The 26,986-nt window shown below is 44.2% G+C and overlaps 1 protein-coding gene across 6 annotated transcripts; it reads left to right on the top strand.

The window, feature by feature from the left end:
* Window positions 1-1,153: 1,153 nt before the first annotated feature.
* On the top strand, window positions 1,154-19,836 carry ADSL (adenylosuccinate lyase). Of its 6 annotated transcripts, XM_075707492.1 has the most exons (14): window positions 1,275-1,309; window positions 6,225-6,389; window positions 6,473-6,676; window positions 7,823-7,867; window positions 8,657-8,736; window positions 11,125-11,296; window positions 11,607-11,653; window positions 12,060-12,150; window positions 12,984-13,053; window positions 14,086-14,233; window positions 16,262-16,352; window positions 16,916-17,005; window positions 19,204-19,380; window positions 19,693-19,836. In XM_075707492.1, exons 2-14 carry the CDS (start codon window positions 6,372-6,374, stop codon window positions 19,777-19,779), a joined length of 1,320 nt encoding a protein of 439 aa, XP_075563607.1. In that variant the 5' UTR covers window positions 1,275-1,309; window positions 6,225-6,371; the 3' UTR covers window positions 19,780-19,836. The 6 variants fall into 6 exon arrangements, with proteins under 6 accessions (XP_075563593.1, XP_075563622.1, XP_075563629.1 ...); XM_075707478.1 differs by lacking the exon at window positions 6,225-6,389 and having other exon boundaries at window positions 1,154-1,309; XM_075707485.1 differs by lacking the exon at window positions 1,275-1,309 and having other exon boundaries at window positions 6,180-6,389.
* Window positions 19,837-26,986: the final 7,150 nt, after the last annotated feature.

Raw genomic sequence — 26,986 nt, 5'->3', positions numbered from 1 at the left:
GCCCTCTTGCCTGAAACACTGTCCCCCAGAAGCAGACATTGTAATAATAAAAATAGTGGCTGTGTGTATATTGATGCTATTTGCAAGTTACCTATAAGTGTTTATTTTTTCTTATACTTGAAATGGCTTCCTTTACTAAACTCTCATTGTAGCTCTGGTTTCTCCCCTCCTTCTCTAGTGTGCAGTAAAGAAAGATACAGGACAAATGGGGAGAACATAGAGGAGATGACACAATGTCTTGCATATCCAGGTTCATCTTAATTTCCATCCCGTATGCTCACAGATGTTTGAACTTGTTAAGGGTTTTCCATGGACACAGAAACTCAGCACTTTAGAAGGTGCTCTTGTATGGCTGGCTGCCCCCCTTCTCCTCCTTTTCTATATTTTTATTTTACTTCTAGTATAGTGGTACTTAAAATCACTGGTTCACTTAAAAAGAAAAAAAAAACCAACAATAAAATGTTTAAACTCTACTAATGTACAAATAAGCTGAAATGTTGCATTTTATGTGTATTTTTGCCATAGCAGGTACTGTATTTCTCATGCTGGATTTAGAAAAAAAAAAAAAAAAAGGAAAAAAAGAAAAAAAACACAAAAGGGTGATGTTCATTATTGGAGTGTGACAAAAGTAATAAGGAATTAAGTCGTCGTCATTTCATTGAAATTGAGAGATGGTGTAATACTTATATAAGTTTTCTGAAGGTTTTTTTGGGCTTTTAAACAGCTTTTTTTGTTTTTATTTTATTTTTATTTTTTGAAAGATATGATTGTATTATGTGCAACTCAGTTGCTTACATTATAACTACAAAATATTTTTGGGTTCCTGGAAAAAAAAAAAAAGAAAAAGACTAATAAATGTGTTTGGCTGCTAAGCATTTAATACTCGTGGTGTCTGCGCGTTTCTTCTGCCAGGCGTGGCTGCCGCCGCTGCAGCCCGGCCGCCATCTTCCCTGCCCTCACCCCGCCCGCGGCCTCCGCCCGCTAGGGGGCGCCGCCTCCCCCGCCCTGGGTCCGCGGCGCCGTATTCCGCGCCGGGGGCGGGGATCCCTCACGACAGTGGGGCGGGGCCGCCGCCCGCCCTTATCCCCTGCTGCCGGCGGGCGGCCTGCCCCGGCGGGCCCTGCTGGCTCCGTCGCCTCGCGCCGCCGCTGCCATGGCGACCCCCGGCGCCGAGGAGGACGCGTTGGCGCGCTACCGCTCTCCGCTGGTGTCGCGATACGCCAGCGCCGAGATGGGCTTCAACTTCAGCGAGAGGAAGAAGTTCGGCACCTGGCGCCGCCTCTGGCTCTACCTCGCCCAGGCTGAGAAGGTAACGGCGGGACGGGGCCGCTGAGGCGGGGAGCGGCCCGGAGCCACCTCCCTGCCCTGGCGGGGGACGAGGGCTGGGCCCGGGGCGGGGGGGAGCTGCCGTGGCGGAGCGTCCTCACGCCGCCGCCCCGCTTCCCTCTAGCCAGCCTTGCAGGGCTCCGGCGGGGGAGGGCCGGTTCCCGGCGGTGCGAGGGGTGCTCTGGCAGCAGCTCGCCGCCCGTTCGCCGTGCCTGCGTCGCTCGTGGGGCGTCTGCGGCGCGGGAACCGGCGGGAACCGCCCGTCGTGCCTTGCCGGAGCTCCCTCGGGAAACGGGAGACCGAGCAGCGGCCTGGGTCTGCCCGGGATGCGCGGGAGAAGGCTGGCCAGAACAGCCTCCAGGCGCCAATTCGCGTGTTTCGGGGGGAGAACGGGGCGGGGGGAGTGTGCAAGCCCGGTTTTACACAACCCTTTGTACGCAATCCCCCACGTACCTGTCGTCCCTCAGCAAATCACCTCTTCTCGTCTCATACCCTCCCCTTGCACTTTTGCCGTCTTCGTGAAATTAGTTTTGCAAAAACTTTGCTAAGCGGTTTTTTTTGGGGGGGGTTGCCTTCTGAGCAAACATTAGCGTCCTTCTCTAGTACTTGGTTGTTTACTTTTCAGGAGGTGTGACTGATGAGATGTGCTCTCTTGTTCAATCAGATCGCTGTCCGTCTGTGCCAAGTGGACCACCCCACTCATTCGAAGCCAGTTGATTTTAGATAGCCCTTATTTCTGAGATAAGTTTACTTTTGGCTAAAATGAACCGAACACTTACCCCAGAAATGCTTATTGCATCTCTGACAGGCCGAGCACTACACAAAAAACCTGATAGCACAGAAGATTGGTATCAATTCAGCCACGAGGAAGCAGTGACTGAGAATATGTTCATATGATTGCAAGCTGTTGTGTTAGTAGAGTCTATGGACTTAACATTTTTAAAATGTGGTTTAAGCTAAACCTTCTTACTTAGAATTTGGCCCTAGTTAGGGGTATGCAAACAGCCAGCTATTACTGCTTAGTTGAGACACAGTCACCGTTTTAAGGTGGGCTAACTTGATTCCTTGTGACTGTTGGCAAACCCCGAGAGGAAGGCTCATATCAGGTTTTTAACAGTGAAAATGCTGTAATATGTTCGGGGGGGGGGGAGACACCCCACCTCCCCCAAACCACTGCCTTATGATAGGATAGCTTGCAGACTCAATAGCTGCCTGTTTGGTTTGTGCACAAACCTTCAGTTTCCATTTTCAAAGTACTGTGGTTGTTAGGAAGCAATCCAAGCGCTAGGTCTGGCTGTTACTATTAGCGTAAGGGCAGAGAAGCACCATGCTAGAGAATGAACCAGCAGTGTCCAGTGTCATTAATGTGTTCCTTCTCTGTTCAAGGATCATACTGCTACAGCAGTTCCATCGATAGTATGCTGCACCAAGTGTCATGTTTTAGAAGCTGAAGATGTAGTTATACAGCTGTGTTAAATAGGAGCTGCGTTCTGAAAGACCACGTGCTAGGTATTGTCACAGCTGAGATGCTGGGGTGAGCAGACTGCAAATCTCATCTAGTATAGGAAGTGTCATACCAAGAGTGCATGTTTAAGGAGTTTTGTATGTTCAAAGCATAATCTAAATGCTGTCATATCCATTCCAGTAGATAATAGTCACCTTTTCTAGTGTTAGAGAACAAAATACTTTACATGAATTGCCCAATAGGAGAAAGCAAGCTGCTGAAAGAACCAGTGAGACGTCTAGGTTTGCACTCCCAAGCCCTGAAGTTGGGGTTCCCCTGTCCCTTGACCCTTGCTTCCCCTCCCATTGCTACCATAGAGTTTTCTTCCCAGAAAGTAGAGCCAGATCTTGCAATTTCTTGAGCACCTTCTTCATAGTGGGAAGAGGGAGACTACTATTTTTAATCTGTCTCCTCATTCCAAAGGAGTTTGTCTTCTGATGTCAGCTCTGGGCTGAAAGAGGAAGAGTCAGCTACTTTCAGCACCTGTTAGCTCTGTCAGTGATCAGTTACAGATATAAGGAGTTTCCTCAGGTTCCTTATTGAGGATACATAATATTTCTTTTTGGGTACATTAAAGAAAAAAAAAAGTAATGAATGAACTGTGGGCAATATTCATTCCAATAATACTATCTTCACTGTCTTTCAAGCCTCTCCAGTCATTCCAGAAGCCTATTTTGCAGTAAATCAGAATATTAGGAAGATCTAGCCGTAGGCTTTTCCGAAAGTTGTGGGGAAGTAGTAAAAGAGGGGACATGGAGTTTAGTGATAAAGTTTTAGGTAAAGTACAGGCCAGGCAAATGGTTTCAATATTCACCCTACTTACAGGAGAAATTTTTGAGTAGTCTGCTTGGAATATGTGAAGTAAGAACTGAAAAATTACTTCACTGGAAACTGAATTAGACAGAAAATCTTTATAGTTTGTATTTTTTCCTTATAACAGACAATTGGACAAGCAGGAGATTGAAAGAAGAGACTCTTCAAAATGTGTGATTAGTAAGAGAGCGCTCCTTAAATGAATCTTTTCCCAACTGACAGTCATTAAAGTTTGGGTTAAGAGCTGAAGCGTGTGAGTTCCTACCCATCCCAAAACTCTGGTTTATTTTTTTGAACAAAAATTCATTTGTATTACAATACCTCTATTAATACCTTGGGGTTTGTTTTGTTTTTTTTTTAATCTTGAGCTCTTGACCTAAACAATATGTTATTTGAAAGACAAGTACAAATTTGATGGAGCTCTTCCTTCTAGCAGAAGTATCTTTGACATCCTGCAGCATCAAACTGGCTAATAAAATGTTTTGCATGTGTGGAATCTGAATGTTTTCTCTAAGAGCCTATAGTAGCCCTCAATCTATTTTTTTGTCCAATTTGTTTCATTATTTTTCTGTCATATGTTCTTTATTAGATGAGCAGCCCAGTGTTCTCATTCTGTTTGCAGGAGACGTTCCATGTCATCTGCCTGCTCTGCTCTGCCCTTTATAGGGATGCATGAACAGTCATAGCTGGTACAGTGGCACATCAAAATATTGGAACAGCCACGGAGGAGTGACACCTTAAAAGCACAATCCAGAGAGTACATCACTGACCTGTAGTGCTTTGGAGAAAACCCTGTGTTCTCTCTTGGGTAGTTTTCCTACTTAGTTTTCTTAGGTAGACAGGTTTGAAGGACATTCAATTGCTTTCCTCCTGAGGTACTGTCAGTATCAGCAAAAACTCATAGTGAAGAGGCCTCATGTGATGTTTGTGGACGCATGAGAACAGCATTTGCCTTGGCACTGCCCTACTTTGCATGTACTCCTATGACAAGTAGTCCCTTTTCTTGGGGATTCTTTCTTTCCTCTCTGTATGGCTGTCAATGACTGCATACTGTGGTCAGCTTTTCCCAACGGATCATGGATGTGTGAACAAGGCATGAGATTTTAATCTTGGCACAAGAGTGTATTGCCTGCTGAGTTGCCTGTGTGCTTCCAGGTAGTTACAGTCTGTATCAGTACACCTCAAAGACAGCAATCTGGGGCCAGGTGCTTTTCCGCATTTATCTGGACACTCATGGTTGTGTATACACTTGCAGCAGCATATTTTAAGTTGTGTGCCTACTAATTATCTGATGAGGACCTTAAAGACACATCTGCTTCACTTGCTGTCTTCTCTAGTTCCAGATTCCACATGTGAAAAACATTTTTTCAGTCAGTTTAATTCCGATAAGAACCAGCTTTTTAAATACTTTGTATCCTTGAAGCTTCCTGGCTGGTGACTTTAAATTACTAACGCACAGGACAGTAAAATTTTAATTTGGAAAAGGCAGTAATGCCAAGTTCATTGTGAGACTTTTAAACTCTAGTGAGACTTTTAAACTCTTGTCATGGTTTAACCCCAGCCAGCAACTAAGTACTGCGCAGTTGCTCGCTCAATCCCCCTGCCCCAGTGGGATGGGGGAGAGAATCGGAGGAGTAAGAGTGAGAAGACTTCTGGGTTGAGATAACAACAGTTTAATAATTGCAATAAAGTAAAATAGTAATAATAACATAATAATAATAGTAATAATAATATACGAAATAAGTGATGCACAATGCAATTGCTCACCTCCCACCAACCAATACCCAGCCAGTTCCCGAGCAGCGATCGCTGCCCCCCGGCCAGCTGCCCCCAGTTTATATACTGACCATGACGTCATATGGTATGGAATAGCCCTTTGGTCAGTTTGGATCAACTATTCTGGCTGTGCCCCCTCCCAGTTTCTTGTGCGCCTGGCAGAGCATGGGAAGCTGAAAAGTCCTTGACTAGCATAAGCAGTACTTAGCTTATGTTACTTAGCTTAGTAACAACTAAAACATCAGTGTGTTATCAGCATTATTCTCATCCTAAATCCAAAACACAGCACTATGCCCGCTACTAGGAAGAAAATTAACTCTATCCCAGCCGAAACAAGGACAGCTCTCAGTATCAGGAAAAAGGCATTTTTCTCAGCTTAGTTAGCTTGTGCAAGTATAGAGCTGTGCAAGAGTTATACCAGTTTATAATTCTGTGATTTGATATCTCTGTTTTTAAGTCAGCTTGCCGAAAAAGTTTAGCAAATATTTTTGAACATGAACTAGGAGCATTTATCTCCTGCTTCCAGACCAAATAACTGATTTCCCAAGCTTCCAGATTCAGGCTGAGATGAAGTACTTTGGACTTTTGGAAAGTTACAAACATATGTACCTTTCCAGATGTTCTAAGCCTGCTGTTTACAGTGGTGTAGGTCTAGTTGTGGTCCAAAGAGCTCTTCCTGGCACAGGCTATCTTGTCGCATGGTAGCTGGATTGTTCTTTAGCCAAAGGGTAAATTTCATGAAGTTAAAGCTATACTATTTTTATATCGCTTTTCCCTAGGTGTCTAATTTTTGTAGTTGTCATAGGGATGTTACCTGATTGAGGGAAGTACGAAGCCCAGGAGGAACAGCTAAGCATGAACACTGTCCTATCCTATTGGAAAAGATTGGAGAACCCTAGAATGAAAGCATTTGCTGTTACAGCTTTTGATTTTGGCATGTTGTCATGCTTCCATGAGATGTTATATGGGAGTAAGTTATCTAAACAGCTTCTGTCTCAATTTGGGTTCTCTCTTAAAGACAAAAAGAAATAGAAAGTTCTTCTCCCCTTGCAGTCACTTGGGCTTCCTATCACAGATGAGCAGATACAGGAGATGGAAGCAAATCTGGACAACATTGACTTCAAGATGGCAGCAGAGGAAGAGAAGAAGCTGCGTCACGATGTGATGGCCCACGTTCACACCTTTGCCCACTGCTGTCCAAAAGCTGCAGCCATCATTCACCTTGGAGCAACTTCCTGTTACGTAGGGGATAATACGGTAATATAGTATTTTTGGTTTCTTGCCTACAGAGCTGGCAAAACAAAGCTACGGTTGCTTACTTCATAGCTCTTTATAAACTTTTCTTTATAAAATAATATTAAATAGATTTTTCAGACATTTTTATTGGTTTTACTGTTGAATTTAATTCCCCTTTGTCTTAGCTACCCTAGGAAGGTAAGCTCCTTTTGCCTTCTTTCTTTTGATAGGAAGCAAGATCTGTCTGGAAACTAACTGTTCCCTAACCTCTGCTTGCATGTTAAATATTCAAGGAGATAAGAGATCGTGAGATGCAAACACGTGGATAAACGTGTGAACTGTCAGTTACGCCAACGGGACACGAGTTCACTGACTTGCAAAATAAGGCTACTTTTGATATACGCAGCACATGAGCTTTCAACTGCTGCTTGGAACCCCTGTATTAATTCAGGGTAAATAAAGCTTTTCAGTGGTCAAGAGAATAGATGAGTGTGTTAAGTGAAAAAGGAAGTACCGCTATTCTACAGAACTGTAAAATGTTTGTGAAAAACCTGTCTAAAATTGAGCGCGAACTGAAGTCTAATTTCTCAGTATATATTGCTGTTCCCCTGTGTCCAAGTCATTGCAACTTCACATCTGCTTTTGTTGTATGAGAAGCTGCTGCGTGATTATTTTTACCCTACTCCTTTGCAAGCTTGTTTGGCTTTCAGGTAATACCACCTTCCTTGTGACGCTTGGCACCTAGGTGTACCTCAGTCTCCAAAGAAGGAGTGAAGATGACTGCTGCCTGATCAGTCTGCTTACTTTCCTGCTGTCTTTAGCCTACAGTGCCTGCATTTTCCACTTGGGTTGAATGATTTAGTCTGTTGTTCCATGGGCATCAGGAGTACCTCAAAATAATCATTCATGCCCGGTCAGTGGAAATGGGTTTTCTACTGCCCAGTATGACTTTCTGTAGATAGTATAGAAGGAACAATGATGGATCCGGCATTTTTGTCATAAGCCAGTTCACTGCAAGTTCTGATACAAGAAGAAAAGCAGAGCTTTCATTATAAGAGACTTCTGAGCAGACAAAGCATATTTTAATTATCTGTGTCCTCTCTGAGAAAAGCCATTATGTCTGGTCTTTCAGATGTGGCCCAAACTTCCTTTCTTTGCTTCTTCCAGGATCTGATTGTCCTCCGTGATGGATTTAACCTGCTGCTCCCCAAGGTGAGAAGGCGGATGTGCACAGTGTCATAGAAGTGGGCAGCGCTGATGTCCTCTGAATAGCCTGGGTTCAACTTGGGTTTTCCTAAGCCTTGCTGGGAAGCTAGGAGGAGCTGTCTGTTTGAGTTATTGTCAAGAAAGTGAACAGTTATCTTCCTTTCCTTTCTCAAGTCTTTCCCCAAAGCTTCTTTGCTTACCATGGGAATTATAAGCAACTCTTTGTTTATCTGTGCCACAGGTACTAGTTTCAGAAAACAACTGTATTGCTTTCAGGGTCAGCTTAGGCATCCCCTTAATTATATTCCTAGGAGTGTGTCAGCGTTTGAGAAGCTATATAATACAATTTTCTGAGGTCATGTATGGTGTGAATGTAGCACTGTGTTGTCTATCTGACCTGAGTGTCTTAGCACCCAATTTGCCCTGGACTCTACATGTGTCAATTATACCCCAAGCAGCTTTATTTCTGACCGGTTCCAGGAATGAAGAAAATACTCAGGGATAAACCAACTGCAGGACTGGGTTGGGCACGAGGACTAGACTAGTTTGAGCTGAAGTCCAACCACTTGTATCATCTCTTGCTTGAGTTTTGTAGCAAGCAAAAATAATGTGCATGCCCTGAAAAATCGAAACACGCCATCTTCTACAATTAGAGCAGGTTATTCAAGGATTGCACAGTTTTTTCCCCTCCCCGTTTTCTCACAATGCTGTTGTGCTTAAGCATGCTTCCTTCTGCTACGGGGTTTTTTTTTTCATTTCATTCTGCCCCATTTCTGTCCTTCCTGCATCCACCAGCTCGCAAGGGTGATCAGCCGGCTGGCCGACTTTGCCGAGAAGTATGCTGACCTGCCTACTTTGGGCTTCACTCACTACCAGTAAGTAGCCATCAGCCTTTGCTTTCATTTTGTCAGCTGTGCTTTGGTTAAATTGACCTGCTACTGCTTTCTTCCATCTTCCTTTTTCCCACTTCTGACCAGTGGCAGTTGGTACTGCTCGACATCATTAAGACACTGCTGGCGGTTCAGAAAAGGAGTATGTGCCTAACTCCAGCCTTGTTTCAGGAAATCAAACTGTTGCTTTGACTAGCTGTCAGCAGTTGTTTTAACACATCTTCATAAGGAACAACTTCCTGGCTAACATAGATGTGTAAATTCTGGGCTGTTCCAAAAAGCATGACTGGGAATTGCAGTAAGCCTGTCTTCCAGACACATTTTCTTTGTTTTTCTATCAGTTAGGTTAGTTTCAGCTGCAGCTTAAAGGTTTGTTACTGGCTACTTGTTACTACAGCTACCCTGTCTGTCACTTTTGTTGAGGCTTTCTTTTAAAGTGAGGATTCCAGGATCCATCAGTTTTCGTACATCCCTATCTGGATCCCTGGGAAGAATTGGGAAGAATTTCTTCAATTTAACAGGATGATATCGTTTTCTGTCTCTTGGGAAACTTATACTTCTTGTGCAGCACTTCTGACATAGAATAGAACAGAGTATTTTCAGGCAGACTGCTGAGTCAAAAGACAATGAGATCTGGATAGGTCTGTTGTTGGGGTAGATTAATCTGCTGCTTCATGAAGGCAGTTTGCTTTCAGAGGCGTTAAACTGTACCCCTTGAGGTAAGCCTGGATCTTCTACCCCGGTGATATGGAACACCGGAGGCAGGGAAATTAAGCACACAGTGTGTCAGTGTCTGGCACTCCAAAATTTCTCCCACAGAAGAGCGGAAGCATCCGATCAGGTCTCTGATTAATTGTCTTGCTGTACGTGCCATGTCAGTTCAATCAGCTCTAGTCCTAGGTCCTTCTTTGTCTGCAGCTTTTCAGAGGAGTATTCTCTGGGCTCGGTTGTATCTTGGCTTTTGCAAAGAATACAAAGGAGTATTCAAGATGTGTATGCAAGGCGAAGTTGTAAAAACTAAGGTGAAGGTGGCATTGATACCTTGGCCTTTTCTGTGTCCTTTGTCAGCAGGGCCTCTGCCCCGTTTATGAACAGGTCCATGTTTTCCCTAGCCTGCCTTTTGCTGCTTACGTACTTGCAGAGGCCTTTCTTGTCGCCTTTCGCATCCCACATCAGATTAAACTGCAGGTGGGCTTTGGCTTCCCTAACCCCATCCCTGCAGTGTTGGAGAGTTTCTTTGTATTCCTCCTGGATCACCCGACCCTGCTTCCACGTCTTGTGTGCTTCCTTTTGATGTCTGAGCTTAATGAGGAGCACTTTGTTCACAAGCGTATGCTTTTTTGAAATAGTATAGAGGTTGTCTTTGGCATGTGGATAATTTGAAATATTTCAACTTCTAGGCTCTGCGTAATACCCCCATTTTCTCTTCAAAGCATTTGCAGGGGGACAGCGCGGTTGAAGCTTGCAGATACTTTTTTCAAGGTGGAGGTTTTACGAAAAATGTTGGCTAACAGTATTGTTAATTATTGCACGTTTGCCCAGAGACCGAGGAATGCATTTTTATAAATAAAAAGGAACAGTCCCTTAGAGGAATCATTTAAAATCACAGCATGTCCGCAGATGTTTCTCCACAGAGAAATTCACACCAGTGCTATAAGTGAGCCGGCATGCCCCCTGTGCCCTGGGCGAGCAGAATTGGGGGGAGGGGGGGGGTGGATGCACCCCCCCGTTTCTCCCAGCCCCCGACTTCTCTCTCCTGCGGGCGGAGCCCCGCGGGCCGGCAGGGGGCGCCCTCCGCCAGCGGAGCTGAGCGCTGGGGCGGCTGCGGCGGGGGGTGGGGGCGGGAGGGAGGAGGGGAGAGCCCGGGAAGAGGGGAGGGGGGGTCAGGAAGAGGGGGAGCCCGGGAAGAGGGAGCCGGGGGAGAAGTCGCATTACTGTCGCGACTGAGGCTTTTCTGCTTGACAGAGTTCTGGTAAAACACCGTGGAACCCGTTCTAGATATTCTGACTAGTGGGCGTCTGGTCACTTTTATTTAAGAAACTTAAATAGTAGTGAAACACGTTCAGACACCCATTCACACTTAGTTCTTAATCCCTTAACACCTACAGAAACTACAATTACTGTTTTCTCTTGATGTAATTACATCTAATTCCTGAAAAGAATGATCATATCTTCAGTACCATTTACTGGCAATATATATGTGCTGTTACATCTTCCTGCGTAAGCCAGATCTTTTTAATTTCTGCTCAGCGGAGTAAGAAAGACCAACCTGCAAGGAGGTCTTAACAGTAAGACCTAGCAGCAAAGTGTGGTCCTTCTGGAGTTGTTGTGCAAATTGTCAATGAGTCACATTCTGTTCTTGGTTGTTTTCAGACCTGCACAGCTCACCACTGTAGGGAAACGCTGCTGCTTGTGGATTCAGGACTTGTGCATGGACCTGCAGAACCTGGAGCGGGCTCGGGATGACCTGCGCTTTCGGGGTGTAAAAGGCACCACTGGCACTCAAGCCAGCTTCTTGCAACTCTTTGAGGGAGACCATAGTAAAGTAAGTCAGACAGCCCAGGGCATAGCCTTGCAGTCTTTGCAATTCTCCCCTGTGGAATGCTGTTCTGTTTGGGGGAACATGGAGATGCCAGCATCAAATTCACAAGGGCACTGCGATCCCTCTGGGGCCCACTGACAAGGCCCTGTGTGACAGTGAGCAGAATGTGGGGAGGAGGTGCTTCTCAGCAAGTATATTATAACATTTGTTGACAGTAAACGGAGAAAAGCAAAGGATCCTTTTTGCTGTTGCTGACCTCCCCGAGTTGTTGCATTCTGAGCCCTGTTTGTTTTGTTTTTTTCTTCACCCTGAGGTTGAAGAGCTGGACAGATTAGTGACTGCAAAGGCAGGATTTAAGCGGTATGTAACAAGCATGCTTAGTCACCTAAATTTGGTGTTAACAAAGTGTGAGTCCTGCTGTCCGTGTTGGTCCAGATTCCCCTAGCTGCCAAACTGACATCTGTGCTGCTGTTGACTTACCTCCCTTCACCATCTTCCATTCCCAGTCACAGCTTCCCACAGGAAACTTCACCTCCTAAATAGGCCAGTTCTACTCGTCTCCCTGTCAAAGCACGGCTGTCCATTTTCCCTCTGCTTTTGTCTCTCCCATCTGCATGCTGCCCAAAATTGACAGCCTGAATCCAAAGTTGTTCTCGTCAGGGCAGAATGACAACCCTCCGCTTTAAGAGCTATGCCATTCCTTGCTCAAAGTCTGGCAGTACAGTTGTATCTGTCTGGAGCACTCAACTTCTGTGCTTATTTTTAGGGCTTATATGGTCACAGGGCAGACCTATAGTCGCAAGGTGGATATTGAAGTCCTGTCTGTGCTGGCCAGTCTTGGGGCATCTATACACAAGGTGAGTGCCCTATTTGTATACATTGGGAAGAAGGGGAAACATTTTAGATCTTGAAGAGAAGGCACTCATGGTGCAGAATGCTGTTCTTGAGAAATATTAATTGGTGTTCCTTGTTCAGCTGTTCTCTTTGTGATCATGTAAATTCACTGCTGGCTACATGCCTAATAATCAAATCTCAAAGATCTTAAGACCAATGGCAAATAAAGCAAGTTCACTGAGCAGATTTTAAGATGGGTTAACAAATCCTACACTAGGTATTAATCTATGCTAAATTGATCCAATTAGAGCAATCGTCTTTCCTGGTGGTGTGTGAGTTTTTAAATTTCACCATTTGCTCCTAGTTAATTGCTTCTCTGATAATGGTGTTATTCTCTCTGTCCTTGTGGATTCTTTTCATTGATTTATTTGTGTTCCCTCCCTCCTCCTCTTGGGCGAAAGTGATCTGTGGTATTTTCTTCTGGTTTAGTTTTGTGGGCTATCTGGTTCAGTGAGCACACATTATCTGTGTTTGCAAATCACCATGTAATTTTTTTTATGCATTTTCACTGTTCTCTCCTGGTATCTCTTCCATTCCCTGCAAACATTTGCCCTTCTTGGAGTCCTGTTCCATTCTAATACAGTGGACACCTTTTTTTTTCCATATGCTTTCTTGACTGGGATTTTTAGGCCAGGAAGTATGATTGCAGTGTCAATTTTTCTGTCAAATTTTTCACTGTCCCCCCAATTTACTTCTCGGACACAGATGCAAACACTTCTCCAAGAACACTGACAGGAGTATATATTGCTGTGTGTTAGTTTGGTTCTGTTTGTTAATTTCTTGGGCTTTTTTCTAGATTTGTACTGACATTCGTCTTTTGGCCAACCTGAAGGAGATAGAGGAGCCTTTCGAGAAAGACCAGATTGGTAAGGGCTGGGAGACATTTCTTGGACCGGTATATGTATCTTTTCATTTATGTTGGTGCAGCCTTTTAAGCAAACTTAGAAATGTCACTGACAGAAGTTGCTTTAAATTAACTGGAATTTGACATTGTTAGTATTTTGGGTCCTTTTTAAAGGAAAATAAAAATGCACTTTAGCCAAAGGTTTCTGGATATTAAGTAATTAAAATCAGATTTGTATTTCTGCACTTCCTGGGTTTGGGGGGAGAGCAGAAGCAGTCACGTATTCCCCACAGAGGAAGAGTTGGGTCTGAGGAGTACTTAGTGTTTTCTATTTCCCATGAAGCTAACTGGAGCTGTAGGTTTTCAGCTTGACTCAGCATCTTATTTTTTATAAACAGACAAATTTGGAACAATGAAACTAGGCTGGACCCTTGCCAGAAGAATACCAATGATGTGATTCTGACATTGGTAGAAGGGGAGAAGGAAACATAAGAGTTTTGGTTCTTGGCTGGAAGAAAGTTCAGGCAGGCACCCTAAATAGTTGCATAGGATTGAATCGGCAAATTAAGCCTTAGTCATATTTATTACTTGAATCATTCTACATTCTATGGTTGGTTTTGATATCCATTCACCAGAGCAATGGGCAGCAGTATAAGTATCTAAGTTTGAAGGACAATGTTATTGAGCAGATGGGGTCTTGAACACAGCTAAAGTTGCCATGGGTAGCCTAGAGAAACAGTGCTAAATACTGCATTAAAAATTAAGTCCATTTGTTCTTTTTATGTGGTAGTACTACTTCTGTTTTGCAGAATTGCAAAATCTCTTCTCGCTTTTTTTCTCCCCACAGTTGGCTGTTTCTAATCTGAAGGGGGAAAGTGTAGTGGTGGTGTTTTCTTTATTCGATTTTGTCCTTAGAAAATCATCATGTTTTGAGACTTTAGTCAAAAACACGATTCCTGACACATCGTTCTGATCTGGGGGAGGACCTTCATCTCTTCTTCCTGAATGCACTACTTCTATGGCCTGTTTCCATCACTCTTTTCTCCTTTTACAGGTTCAAGTGCTATGCCTTACAAGAGGAATCCAATGCGTTCAGAACGCTGCTGCAGCCTGGCTCGACACCTGATGACTCTGGTGCTGGATCCCCTCCAAACAGCCTCTGTGCAGTGGTTTGAGCGAACGTTGGATGACAGTGCCAACAGGTTTGTTTAGATTGTGCATTGCAGCAATTTCAGAAGGTCTTGTGCAGGGAGATCTTTTGATGTATTTAGAAAATACTATTTTTAAACTAAAACCACAAGTTACCACCTTGATGAAAAGCAGTCTCAATAGAATCTAGACACTACAGACTCATTTCCTTTCTAAGATCACATGAAAACTGTTAGGTTTTTTTAACGTCAAGATCTTCTGCAAAGTAAACCAGCAGATAGAGGGAGGGATGCAGAAGCCATAGTAATAAATTGCTCTTGTAGTCTTCCTGTTTCAACAGCCTGCTATAGCAGTTCTTACATTTCTCAAATTTTCCTCCCTGTCTATTTTGCTTCACTTCTTAAGGAGTAATTCAACATTTTATCTGTAATCCCTTAACCCTCCAAATAATCTAAAACTATTTTCATCTCTTTGTAAAGTGTTGTTCTTTACAAGAAGTAGTTCAGATCCTAAAGAAAGAGCACAAACTTTTTGTTTTTTGAGTAATGTTTCATGCAAACCTATGCAGGTCTTTTAGATATTGCTCAGCAAACTTTGCTTTGTTTTCTGATTCTTCATTATGACTACTTTGAGATGAGCAAAAGTTATCTATAGTTATTTTCAAGTAAATTATAGCAATTGAATTCAATGCTTCCATCTTCCAGTTAGTACTAAATTTGCATAAAGCTCATATTTACCTTTGAAATGTTTTAGTTTCAAATTAGTCTTCTGTTGCTGAATTTGATCTCCTAGAATCGTAGAAATCTTTAGATTTCTAAGATCTAATCTTTAGATTTCTTCAGAAATCTTTAGATTTCTAAGATATGGGGCTTGTGGAGCAATGAACAACAGCAGTTTGGGCTGTAGACTAGTGTTCAGATTGTTGATGAGAATGTTATTTTAGAAATGTCTCCACAAACATAATGTCTGCATAAAATTTCATTAAAGCATAGAATATCTTTTCCCAAAAGGACTTTACTCCACAGCTGCTAGTCTTGTTAAGAAAAGAACTGCATAGGCAGCAGAAAACAATGTAAGCAGAAAACAAATTTAAGAAATTGGATACTGGTTGATATGGTGTGTTTATTTCCCAATAGCTACCAAGTGCTGAGAGATGTACTGGAATGTTTCAAATGTTTTTTTCATCTCATCTGATAGAAAGGGTCACTTGCCCTCTTCATAATCCAATTAAAAAATTCTGTGCCTTGGATTTTTCTTTTTAAAGCTATAGTATTTTGAAAGGAGAGCAAGCCAGAGAAAATGCAATCAACCTACAAAACAGCAAAGTCCTTTTGAAGACAGTGTGATAGAATTGGGGGCCTTAAATGCAGCACAAGGTTCAAGTACTATTATATGTTAAAAGATCACAGTTTAGAATGGGCCAGGCACTGCTGTCACAGATGGATGATGCTGTAATTGCTACACTGTGACACGGAGCTTTTTGCCTGATACAGCTCAGTCCGCACTACTTCTCTCCTTTCCCTCCTTTCCTTTTTGTCATTCTTCTTTGTCAGGAGCCTCCTTTGTGACCAGGAGCTGGTTTGGAGGAAGCCCGCCACCAAATGCATGGATCACTTTGAAAGTTCCCCACTAAGCACAGCCAGGCACAGCATGACTGTGCAGCATGTCTTACTCCTGGAGTGTAGGATCAGTAGACAGGGCAACACAGAACACAGGGGAAGATAGTCTCACGTGTTTGCTAGCTCTGTAAATGGCTGCCCTCTTTCCTAGCTGCGTAATCATTGAATTAGCTTGGAGCTTTCTATGTGTGCCTTTACCTTTTCTCTTCCTCTCCTGACACAAAAGAAAAAAAACCCCACCCTGGAACCCTCCTGTCTCCCCAACTTGAGAGCTACTGCTGTAAGAGGTTCTTTAGCTTTCCTGGTTGTGACCTTTAAGCAACAAGAAGCACCTATAAGGAGAACAGTTCCAGCTTTAGGGCCACAGTAATGCTATTTACAGAAACTAAAGAGCTCCATCTGAGGTAGACTGGAACATGGCCTTTATTGCTAACTGGGGCCCTGGGTATGTGTGTTTCATAGGCGCGTGTGTCTGGCTGAGGCTTTCCTCACAGCTGACATCATTCTGAGTACACTGCAGAATATCTCCGAGGGACTTGTGGTATATCCAAAGGTAAAGCAGGAGATAATGTGTGCAGTGTTGCATCCTTGATAATGCCGCAGCTATACCAAAGTGTATAAAAATCCTCCCACTCAAAGGATTACATTGTTATCTGTTAGTTCAAACAGTTTCTGGATTTTTCTCTCCATTCTTGCTATAGTCTCACTGTTTGCAGGACAGACATGAAAGGGTACTTGTTGAAGCCAAAAGGTAGTAAACTAAAAATTTCTCAAAAAGGATATTTTTCCCTGAACTACACAATGGATCTGTAGAACTTACCACCAAAAGATACTGGCAGGGCAGATTCGTACAGTCCTGTAACTTACCTACAGGTGAAAAAAAAAAATTCATTGAACATATTTTCCACAGTAATGTCCCTTACAAGATATAGATTCGAAGTATTACCAGCTTCAATACTTGGATTTCTGTAGCTAAGTTCAGAAAGAGAAATTATCTTTCCATCATTGTCCAGTCCTGGAGATTCAAAGGGAGAGGAAACTTCAGTGGGAGTCCCAGCTGTGTACAGAATTGCTATAATGCTGTTTCTTTTTTCTGTTTGTTTTGTTTTGTTTAAGGTGATTGAGAGGAGGATCCGGCAGGAGCTGCCATTCATGGCCACAGAGAATATAATCATGGCGATGGTGAAAGCAGGGGGCAATCGTCAGGTACAAATGCAGTCAAAAATACTTTTGTTCATTGCCTGGCATTTCACTCCTGAGAAACAAAAGTACTTGGGTGCTTGTCCCGACCATCTTGCCTTTCTTTGTCCTCCACCTGCTCCCACAGAGTTATTAATATTACACTGGTGCTGCAAAGCCAGACTCTGCTCTCTGAGGAGAGAGCAGTTGTGGAGATCCGTATTTACTGTTAGGAACACTGTGTGTTTGAGCTAATTTGGCTCTCTTTGCTGGAGAAGAGGGAGACCTATTTTTATATTAGATAGTAGTAGGCGTTTTCCTTTTGTAAATGTTTGAAGAAACTTGGAACACAGACCAGGCTTCTTTAAATGGGAACATGTTGGCAGTTGGCTACCTTAGAAATTAAAAGAATGAATCAGTGCTGTTAACAAAAAAGCAAGTAGGACCATTCAGAACCATTCATTCATGTGTCACTCTTCTCTAACTCAGTATAGTGCTTTTTATTATTAACTTTGTTTATGGTCCTTCATTCAGTTTTCTGTGTTCAAGCAAATTGAAATTAAATGTTTTCCTTAGTAAATAAATCCAGACACAATTAGATTATATTTCCTTACCATTTAATTTTGCAATTCAGTTTGATAATCAAATTTACATCTTAATAAACCAGCTTATTTTCACTTGCCTTTAGATAGTGATTTTTCCTTCTATGATTATTTCCACATCAGGAACAGAAGTTAAGCTTGCAAGATAGTAATAGTGAAAGGGTTTTTCAAGAAGCTTTGAGTAGGATATGTGGTTCTAGTTCTCTAAAACACTTCTGGCAACTCACCCGTGACATTAGGAAAAATCCTTTTTCCTTTTTTTTTTTTTTCCTCTGTGTGCCTCTGATGTTTGTCACTGGGCCAGTCAGTAAGCTTCTTAACTAAACTTATTAAGGGTCACATCATGTGGATAAGTTTCATTATCTTTTCAGCTGGTTCTCTTTCTATCCCATACTTACCTAAACAGTCCTCTCTGTTTCGATTAGATTGAAGACTGAATTTCATTTGTTTTTGTTATCGGCCTGCCTTCTTTCTGGTGCTGTTTAATTACAAATCTGTAGAGTTCAGTACACTTATAAAATCTGTTCTTATTCACATCAGTATGTTCTGTTTTCATGTGCTGGGAACTCCAGAACAGCACATTTTCTATGCTTTCCCACCTCATAGCATAGAAACTCACTTCCTTGCCCCACCGCTGAACAGCTCCCTCCCCTAAACATCCAGAAGACAGATCTGAATTCACCTGAGGCAGGTCAGTGCTGGAGCAAGATGGCCTTTGGGTGGAGGAAACAAGGAACAGGAGATCATTTTCCTCCTAACTGAAAATAGATCAAGGAAAATACATGTGAGAAGATTCTTACATGGCTGTAAATGCAACCACATAACTGTAGTTTAGGGCCAGCATGGCAGCATCTGATTTTGCAGGTGGTCCCTGACTACAGTTGGGTTCCCTTGTGTTTACAGAGTGATTCCATAGGAAATCAAGGGATTAGGAAGTGTTTTGGAAAAATTATTGTAAGGGTTTTGCCAGTCTTAGTGTCATGTGCGGGTTGTTTGGGAGAGAATGTCTTAAGGCCCTCAGGTTTGTAAGGTTTTTTTTCCCTTCAGTCTGTCCTTAAGTAAGCCATGGCTTACATAGTCTCACTGCTCACTAAGTTAGGTTCTTTTCCCTTTTCCAAACCTGTAGATGTTTTACATTGTTATGCTCCCAAGATGTTTCATACAGGGGATGACTAGTGGTGAATAAGGAATTCCTTTATTACAGTTCATGGAATGTTTTGGGAACAGCTACTATAGTCCGTCTTTGGAAAAATCATGCAAGTAGGGCATAGGACAACTGAAAAAAAAAAATCCCGTAGTGACTCCTAAGAGTATTTGGGGAGTTTGAGGAAGTGTAAAAGATTCCAGTGTCGTAAGTTTGTGGTATAATTGAACAGGGAACGTATGTGTCATTCAGACTGGTTTAGCCTCAAAGGGCAGATGTGGAAGGATGAAGAAAATCTTGTTTTATTATAGTGCTATATGAGACACTGCAGTCCAAGCTGTGTCTCATTTGTATGCTGTCCAGTGCAGTATGCATTGATGTTTCTCTCTCCCGCACAAGTTAGCGGGATGAACATGTGCTGTCAGTAGCAATGGAATGACTTTTTTTCCTTTCCCCTCCTCTTCCCCCTGTTCCTACAGGATTGCCACGAGAAAATTCGTGTTCTCTCCCAGCAAGCAGCTGCTGTTGTAAAACAGGAAGGGGGTGACAATGACTTCATTGCCCGTGTCCGCGCTGATCCTTACTTCAGCCCTATCCATAAACAACTTGAAAGCCTGTTGGATCCCTCCTCCTTCACTGGACGTGCTCCTCAGCAGGTAAAGTAGTGGAAAGAGGCTGTGGGTGTTACAGGCTGTAATGCAATGTGTTGTTTAATCCTGCATCCTCTTGTGTGCCAGAGAGCATACACATTATGTACCTCTGCCCATACTACTAAGGCAGACACGTTTCTCTTATTTTCCTTGGCTTCCTTGTCTTTCCCTGTGGGCTTCACATTTTTGACCCTGCCATATCAGACTGCTAGGTGTCTCTGTGAAACGGAGACCCTGGTGAGACAAGTAGGTCTGAATGGGGAGGAGAAGGGAACCCTTTCTTTTGCTAATTTTCTCTTTCCTGTCTTTCTTGAACAGGTGGCAAAGTTCCTGAAGGAGGAGGTTCGACCAGCACTGATTCCATACCAAAGCAAGATGGGTGGGAAAATTGAGCTGGCACTTTAGGTATATTCTGCAAAGGTGTGTGGCTACAGGAAGATAATAAAGCCTTATTGAACCAGATCTGTTTACTGTGTCACCTTATTTTGGCTCTCTACAGTACACTTAACCCCAAGAGCTTACAGCCACCTTGATTCCAGATGGGCTTTTCATTCTTTGTCTGCTGTTTAATCAAGCCTCCATCTATTGTGTGCTGAGTTACTGAGAAACGCTTGATTGTGACAAGGTAACTTTATCACAGTACCTTTCATTGGCCCCTTATAGAGCGCTGCCAGCTGTTTAAAGAGCAATGCCAGGTGCTGCCTGACATTCATGTATAAATTGTTGAAGAGCAGGGGTAGGGAAAACTGAGCCCACTTCCATTTCCATCTTATTTATCTGCTCTTAAACTTTCCCCACAGGTGTCTCAAAAGCTGATAAAAGGTTGTCCTGACTTTCAGAGTACTGTGATTTGGGGAGCAAATGGGCCAAAAAGTTAGGAATAATGAAAGGGAGAGGCTATGGAACTTCTTGGCTCGTCAAACTGGTGGTCCTTCAGTGCGCTCCCTTGCTGTTTTAATACTGTACCTGTGGCTCTAGCTTCTGAAAATTGTATTTACAGGTGTGGGTTAGGAACCAGCCATTGTGATTTACTTTTCCAGGTCCTTTGCTGTAGGTGCTTGATACTGAATGGCAGGTGGACTCTGGCATGTGAAAGTCATTCTCTACTGCAAGTAAGTTTTGTTTGATAAGGAAAGAAAAAAGATGTTGGAATTCATTGGATGCCAGAGAAATTTAAGAGCTTTGGTCTTATTTCTGGCCCTGAATGTTCTGTTTGTAATATCTGTGCCTTACTGGACATTCAGTACTGGACCAAACTCTTCTCCCTTTCGCTTAAACTGGAATGATTCCCTTACCTCTTCTTCCAGTGTTGTTACATTACAGCCCATTTCTTTTGCTTGAATGCAATTAAAAGCTCCCTCTTACCTCTGTTATTTATTCAGACTCTCAGAGATTACATGATTACTTGATTCTTTTTCCAAGTGTGATTGCTGGAGAGAATTAAGAAAAGCAGAACTAATTGAAAGAAGCTACCTGCTCTCCTTGAGGCCATCGTTATTTGAAGAGGATTTCAAAATACAGTATGTTTTAATGAGGCTTGTCAATATTAAGTAGTCAGAGAAGTGGGAAGCTTCAGGCCACGATCTCCCCTCATCTAGGTTGCTCTGGCTTTACCTTGCGTCTAGACTATGGCATTCAAAATGTCTCAAACGTTTGTGAGTTTTATGGTGTTTTAAAATATTTTGCCTGTTCGTGCTATTAACATTTCATAGAATCATAGAATCGTTTAGGTTGGAAAAGCCCTTTAAGATCATCCAGTCCAACCATTAACCTAACATTACCAAGTCATTTAATTAGCCATGTGTTTGAAAAGGATAACTAATTGAACACCGGTAATGTTCAGACTATTACTCAAATGGATAGCCAAGAAAGAAAAGAGATAGATGTGGAAGTCCCCTTTTTTGGTCCTCTTTCCTCCTCCTTTGTGAGATTAAAAAAAAAAAACAAAAAAAAAAACAAAAAAACAAAAACAGCCCTATGCAGAGAAAAGGAACAGCTAACGTATCTTTTCTCATCATCTGGAAATAAATGTTTGTGCTAGGTAGAGGCTACCAGCTGTGAGCATCGGACTTGTTTTCCTGGAAAGTTTGAAAAGTAACAATGACACAGGGAAAATGCCACCCTCCTAGAAAACTGTGAGATGATACACAAATCCTTTTGGACACTTCTACTCCTCTTTAGAAGGGCTCGGTTTGGGACCTGGCTTGCTTTTTTTCCAGCGGAGCTGGCAGGGGCACCAGCCAATGATGCTTTTCTCCCGCTCTCCTTGGTTGTTGGAGCGGGTCGCCAAGAAGTGCTTTAAGCAGCAGCTCTTTACTAATTTGCAAGGCCAGATCACTCTCCCCGTTCATTCTGGTACGTATCCCTTGCAGCCCGTGCCCGTGACAGATGCGACCGGTAAAGCGGCAGCGGGTCCGTGCCCTGCTTGCAGGAGAAATTCATCGAGACCCCAACGATGGCGAAGAACCCAGCAGCTGCTCCCGCCGCTGCCTCCTTCCAGGCTGGTACCTCGAGGCCTTCCCCAGCGCCACAGCTGCACTGTTCGCAGCTTCCCGCCACCTCTTCCGCGTTAGGGGGCTGGAGGAGCCACCGCTATTGCTCAACGCCTCCCACCGTGGCCGGGAGACCCCCCTACGCCTCCCCCCGGCTACCGTGCGGTGCCGGCCCGGCCGCGGCCTACAGCCCCCACAGTGCCCCGCGCCGCCGCCCGGATGCCGCGCATGCGCGCCGCGCCGCCCTCCGGAGCGGCGTGAGGGGCCGCCGGGTCGGGGTCGGGCGCCCGCCCTGCGGGGACGGCGCGGAGGGCGGGCGGCGGCGGCGGCGGCGAGGGCAGCGCTGACCGGAGCAGGTGAGTGCCGGCGGGGCTGCCGCGGCCGAGCCGGGGGTGGCGGGCAGCGCTGGGCGGCGGGGGGGTCCTGCACTCCCCTCGGGCGGGAGGGCTCGGCGGGCCGCCCCTCGCCCTCCGGGGCTCGCAGCCCCGCTCCGCTCCCCGGTAATGGCCGCGCCACCTGCGAGGCGCCCCTCGCACGCCGGGCACCCCTGTTGCCCCACGGTGCCCCTCGGGCGGGGGCACTAAAGCCGCTGGGGTGGCCCTGCTGTGGGGCGGGGGTGGGCGGCCGCGTCGCCGCTCCCCGCGTCCTTCCCGGGAGGGGGGGACCCCCCCTCCCCGGCCCCCGGGCAGGCTCCGCTCACCTGCTGCGCTGACGCAGGGTCCGGGCTCGGCGAGTGACTCATGTTGTGCACAGCTTGGTCGCCAGGCTCGGCTGGCTTGGCCGGGGCACGTCCTCCCTCTGGGTGTGCTCTGCCTGCTCCCCGCTTCCCCAGGATTTGCTCCCACCACCCCCCCCCCAATCTCTGCTTCCTCCTGCTCCCCGGGGTATGCCTCTCCCGTAACCTGCCTTTTCTCCTCTCCGCGGTTGTGACTCTCAGGTGGTCTCGTCCCTCCAGCTCCCCCATCCTCATCTGCCCTCCATGCCTCTTTTCGGAGGTGCCCCGGAGAAGAGACAGCCTGTCTCCTGTCTGGCTGGGAGGAAGGAACAGTCACAAAACAGGGATGGAAATATGGCAGTATCCTCTAGGCAGTGGGCATAAATAGACACGCTGCAGGCCCTGTGATTGTCAGCTGTAATAGATGTTAGAAGGAAGTCGAGAGACAAACGTAATTTCTCCTACCCAGTGATGTAAATTCAAGGGAGTGAAGAACTGCGGTGACGCGGATTTAAATCTCTTTGCAGGCAGTGGCTGTGGGCTCCGGGTCAGCTGCTGACTCTTCACAGAGCTGGTAAGGGTGGAACAGGAAAATTTTCTTCTCTGTGTCTGCTTTTCTTCCTTCTTGATTTTTTGAGGGATGTCTGAATTTAGGCAGGTACTCTCTTTCTAAACAAGTAGATTTCAGTGTTGGTGTGGGGGTTTTTTATGTGATGTCATAGCCTCTTACTTCATCATGTTTCAGCCTTACTCTGTATGGCTTGCTGTGATGTTTGGGTCAGGGGGAGTGGTGGGAATCAAGTAGTAAAAGTGCCTTGGGGAAATGGAGGGTCCTTTAGTGCTAATGGATGGGAGAGAGAAGCAGTCTTTCTGGAATTAAGAACAGTAGGTGTTCAGTGCTGAGAGGCTGGATCTTAAAATCACTCCAAGGAGTGGGGCACTGCTGTGCTTTTGTCGAGATGTTGATCAGAATACAGTTGCTTGCTGGATAATCTGAATTCTAGAGTAGTGTTTCAGCTGCTACAGTGTCTGGAGTGGTGTCCTGGAAAGAAAGAGTCACTGGAACAAAGATCTATTTCCTTATGTATTTCCGGATCTGCACGCTGTGTGTCTGGCTTTCCCTATGCAGAAACAAAGGTTGGATTCCTACCCTGGAGAACTCACAAAGTAAAAGGGAAGGAAGGGTGTGAGAAGAGGCATGACGTGTAATTAAAGAGGTCAGGGTGGGGACTGTTTGCATCATGTTAATATAAAGTTATGTTAATTCTGTATTTAACAGATTAAAATGACAGGTGTCACCTTTTTTAATTCCTGTTTAGGATAATGTTTTGATAATGTGCCTTGGTAGTCTCAGGGAGAAGTCATAGTGACGCTTCCTCAGAAGAAGGATGAAGGGAATCCATGAGGGGCAGCAGAAAGGAGGGGCATATTTCTGGAGGAAGTGCACTGCTCAGGGGATGATAGAGTTAAACATCAGTGAATGAGGTGAGGGAAATACTGCACGCCTGCTCAGGCCTGAAATGATTCTCCAATTCTGGGGTCTCTGCTAATGTCATTTAGGTTTTTCTTCTTTGCTGTGCTTTTAACCTGTTGCTTGCTTTCCTGCAAAATGTTATCTTTTGCAAATATCAGTGTTCTAAAGGACCTTGATGATCTTAAAAAATAGGCAATAATCAAAATATTTTGCTTTTAAAAATCAAAGTCTCTTACCTGAGGTGGCACAGTAACAGTAGAGGTTATTGGTTAAGGGATCTGTATGAAATGAGCTGCCAGTCTCAGCCCCAGTCTTAGTGAATTGGTTTGTGTGTTGCAGAATTGCTTATCATGTTTGGTGTTGGGGATGCTTTAACAAAGGAATTGGTGAGTTCGGCCCTCCCAAGTGATACCACATTTGAGGTTGTAACTGTTTTAGAAATAGTCGGGATGATGTCTGTCTTCCTGGCTGTTAATTGCAAACTTCTCACCAAAACACAAGAAGGAAAGAAAACTTTGAAAAACATAAATCCTAAGGAGTATTGTAACTTTATCTTCAGTGGTAAAGGTAAGGCACCTTATACTTTGGTGTATGTGGTCCTTCTAGCTAGATCAGTGGTGATCCTAGTTGGTGATTTGTATCACATTGGTTATCCTAGGTCCTGTCCTAGCTCAAATGGATAGGATATAGAGATTTTGCAATTGTCGAGTAGGATGAGGTAGTGTCCTGGTTTCGGCTGGGATAGAGTTAATTTTCTTCCTAGTAGCAGGCACAGTGCTGTGTTTTGGATTTAATAGGAGAACAATGTTGATAACACACTGATGTTTTTAGTTGTTGCTGAGTACTGCTTATGCTAGTCAAGGACTTTTCAGCTTCCCGTGCTCTTTCAGTGCAGATGATGAAGTTGTCAAAAAAGATGTCAGAAACCACGACAGGTAGACAAATAGCTTCATTGTATGTCGTGAGTGCAGTGTCCCAAATGTCCCTCAAGAGATGGAAAGGTCTTGGCACTTCAGGTTTGTATCCTCAGCAACACAAAGATTTGTTTAAACTTCTTTCTATGCCACCTTCCATTACACGGTCAAGATTTTGGGTACATAAAAGGGTACGTATCTACCTTACACAGGGTAAGTATCTGGGACTGTTGGGGAAAATCTCACTTGTCAGCTGTGTTACTGTTGATGCCAGGTAGGAAAGAGGAGGATGTTGTCCTGCCACATTTGTTTTGTCTCTGAGGAAGTCTCAGCTTTTTTTAAACTGGAGTGCAGCAAGCTCTATTGGTAACAGAGCAGTTTTGTTTCTGACTTAAGGAAGAAAAAAAAAGAAAAAACTAGGAGAAATGAAAACACACTTGTTTTATGAGATAGGAGAAAAGAAGATAGCATATTGGTATTAGTATGACTGTGAGAACTGTTGTCACTGCCCAGTCAGTCCATTATTTCTTGGCTGGGAAGTACCTGATGATTCAGAGATGAGAGAAAATGTCCATAACCCGACAGCCCTTTTGTTCTGGAGAAGAAATCTTCCTAATCCCCAGAAGCATGACATATCTGGGGGTTTGTCTTGTTTTGCTATAAATGTTAATGATCATTGTATATTTTGCTTTTTTTCTCTGAGTTATCTGTGCTTATAAATTTCTGCAGGAGCAAGATCTAAGTAGTCTAACATGACATGTTAGGTAAGAGCTTTGCAAACAGTCCTGAGAGGTGTTTTGGGTGTTACTAGCCTCTTCAGAAGGTTGAGTTCTGGAAAGACAGAGCCCTGAAGGAGTGAAGTCTTGAGTGCTATGAGTTATACTTTCCTTACAAAGCCATTTTCTGGAGCCAAATGAAGTGAGACCTGTTTAGAGTCCTGCTAGGTGAATTTGACAGGTTTTTGCTAATAATAAAGCAAATAGTAATACAACAGAGCTACGGGAGCGTGACCTGCATCTAGTCTTTCTTGTGCCTCACCAAGAGAATGGCAAACCCTGACAGCTAAAGTTTTGCAGATCCGTCAGTATCAAGGAAGAGTCGTTCTTCAGGCTATTGTTCCTTTGTCACTGGGAACAGTAGGATGAGACCAGTTTGAGAATCAAACTTTCACCTGGAGGGTGCCTGCAGGGCTGGCTGTGGAGGTGATGGAGAGAGCCTTGGATGGCACCGCTTGTCACTGCTCAGGGTAGGAGTGTCACATAAAAGACATCATAATATCTGTCTTTAAATAACTGTCAGTAGTGTCTTTCAACCTTTCTTTGATTGTATAACCCTGCATATCTCTCAGAAATATTTCCTTTCAAACGTCTGTATAGCAAATGAGACTGGACAGTTGCCATTACCTTCCACAGATATCTTGCAAATAGTTTGCAGACTTGCAGAAGTTCATGGACCAGAAGGTGAAAACCGATTTTGGAGACTTTTGGGGAAAATGAGTTTCTGCAGAAGTGCCCTGGTCCTGCACTGTGCTTATTTGGGTGAAAGTGTCCATTTATTGTGCAGAAATTGACTCTCAAGGAAGAGGTGTTTGGGGCCCCCTTAGACACTGGTCAGAAACCTCTGGATTATATTTTTGTAGCAGTGTTTAATGTGGAATTGCCTTTACCCTAAGCCTTGAAGACTAGGGTGATTGCAGACCTGTCTTTTGGCATGCGTGGGTTTTCTTCCCTCTGTGTTGGAAGCAAGGAGAATTTTGCTGTGCAGTGAGAGTGTAGATCTTGCTAGTTTGTATCCTGGCCTGTTGTTCCATCCTTGTTTAATCCAGATTAAAAAACCCAACAACTGTTGTTCCAGTGCTTGATCTATTGTAATCCTCCTGTGTGAGATGGGAGGAGCACTCTGTAGTCCCGTCACATATCCTCTCACCACTCAAATAATGGAAGCACCAGGAAGGGGGAAACTCCTCTTCCTCCTCTGATCCCAAGGGTCTTGGCAAACAAGAGGTTCTCCACAACAG

Source organism: Pelecanus crispus, chromosome 1 (genome assembly GCF_030463565.1).
Source record: "Pelecanus crispus isolate bPelCri1 chromosome 1, bPelCri1.pri, whole genome shotgun sequence".
Lineage (NCBI taxonomy): Eukaryota > Metazoa > Chordata > Aves > Pelecaniformes > Pelecanidae > Pelecanus > Pelecanus crispus.
This window is presented reverse-complemented; position numbering and strand designations above follow the sequence as displayed.

Excerpts from the sequence above, each read along its gene's own strand:
- ADSL (XM_075707478.1), top strand. The coding sequence starts at position 1,154 with ATGGCGACCCCCGGCGCCGAGGAGGACGCGTTGGCGCGCTACCGCTCT. Across the intron at positions 11,297-11,606 it reads TTGAGGGAGACCATAGTAAA|GTTGAAGAGCTGGACAGATT; the intron begins GTAAGTCAGACA and ends CTTCACCCTGAG. Across the intron at positions 11,654-12,059 it reads GCAAAGGCAGGATTTAAGCG|GGCTTATATGGTCACAGGGC; the intron begins GTATGTAACAAG and ends GCTTATTTTTAG.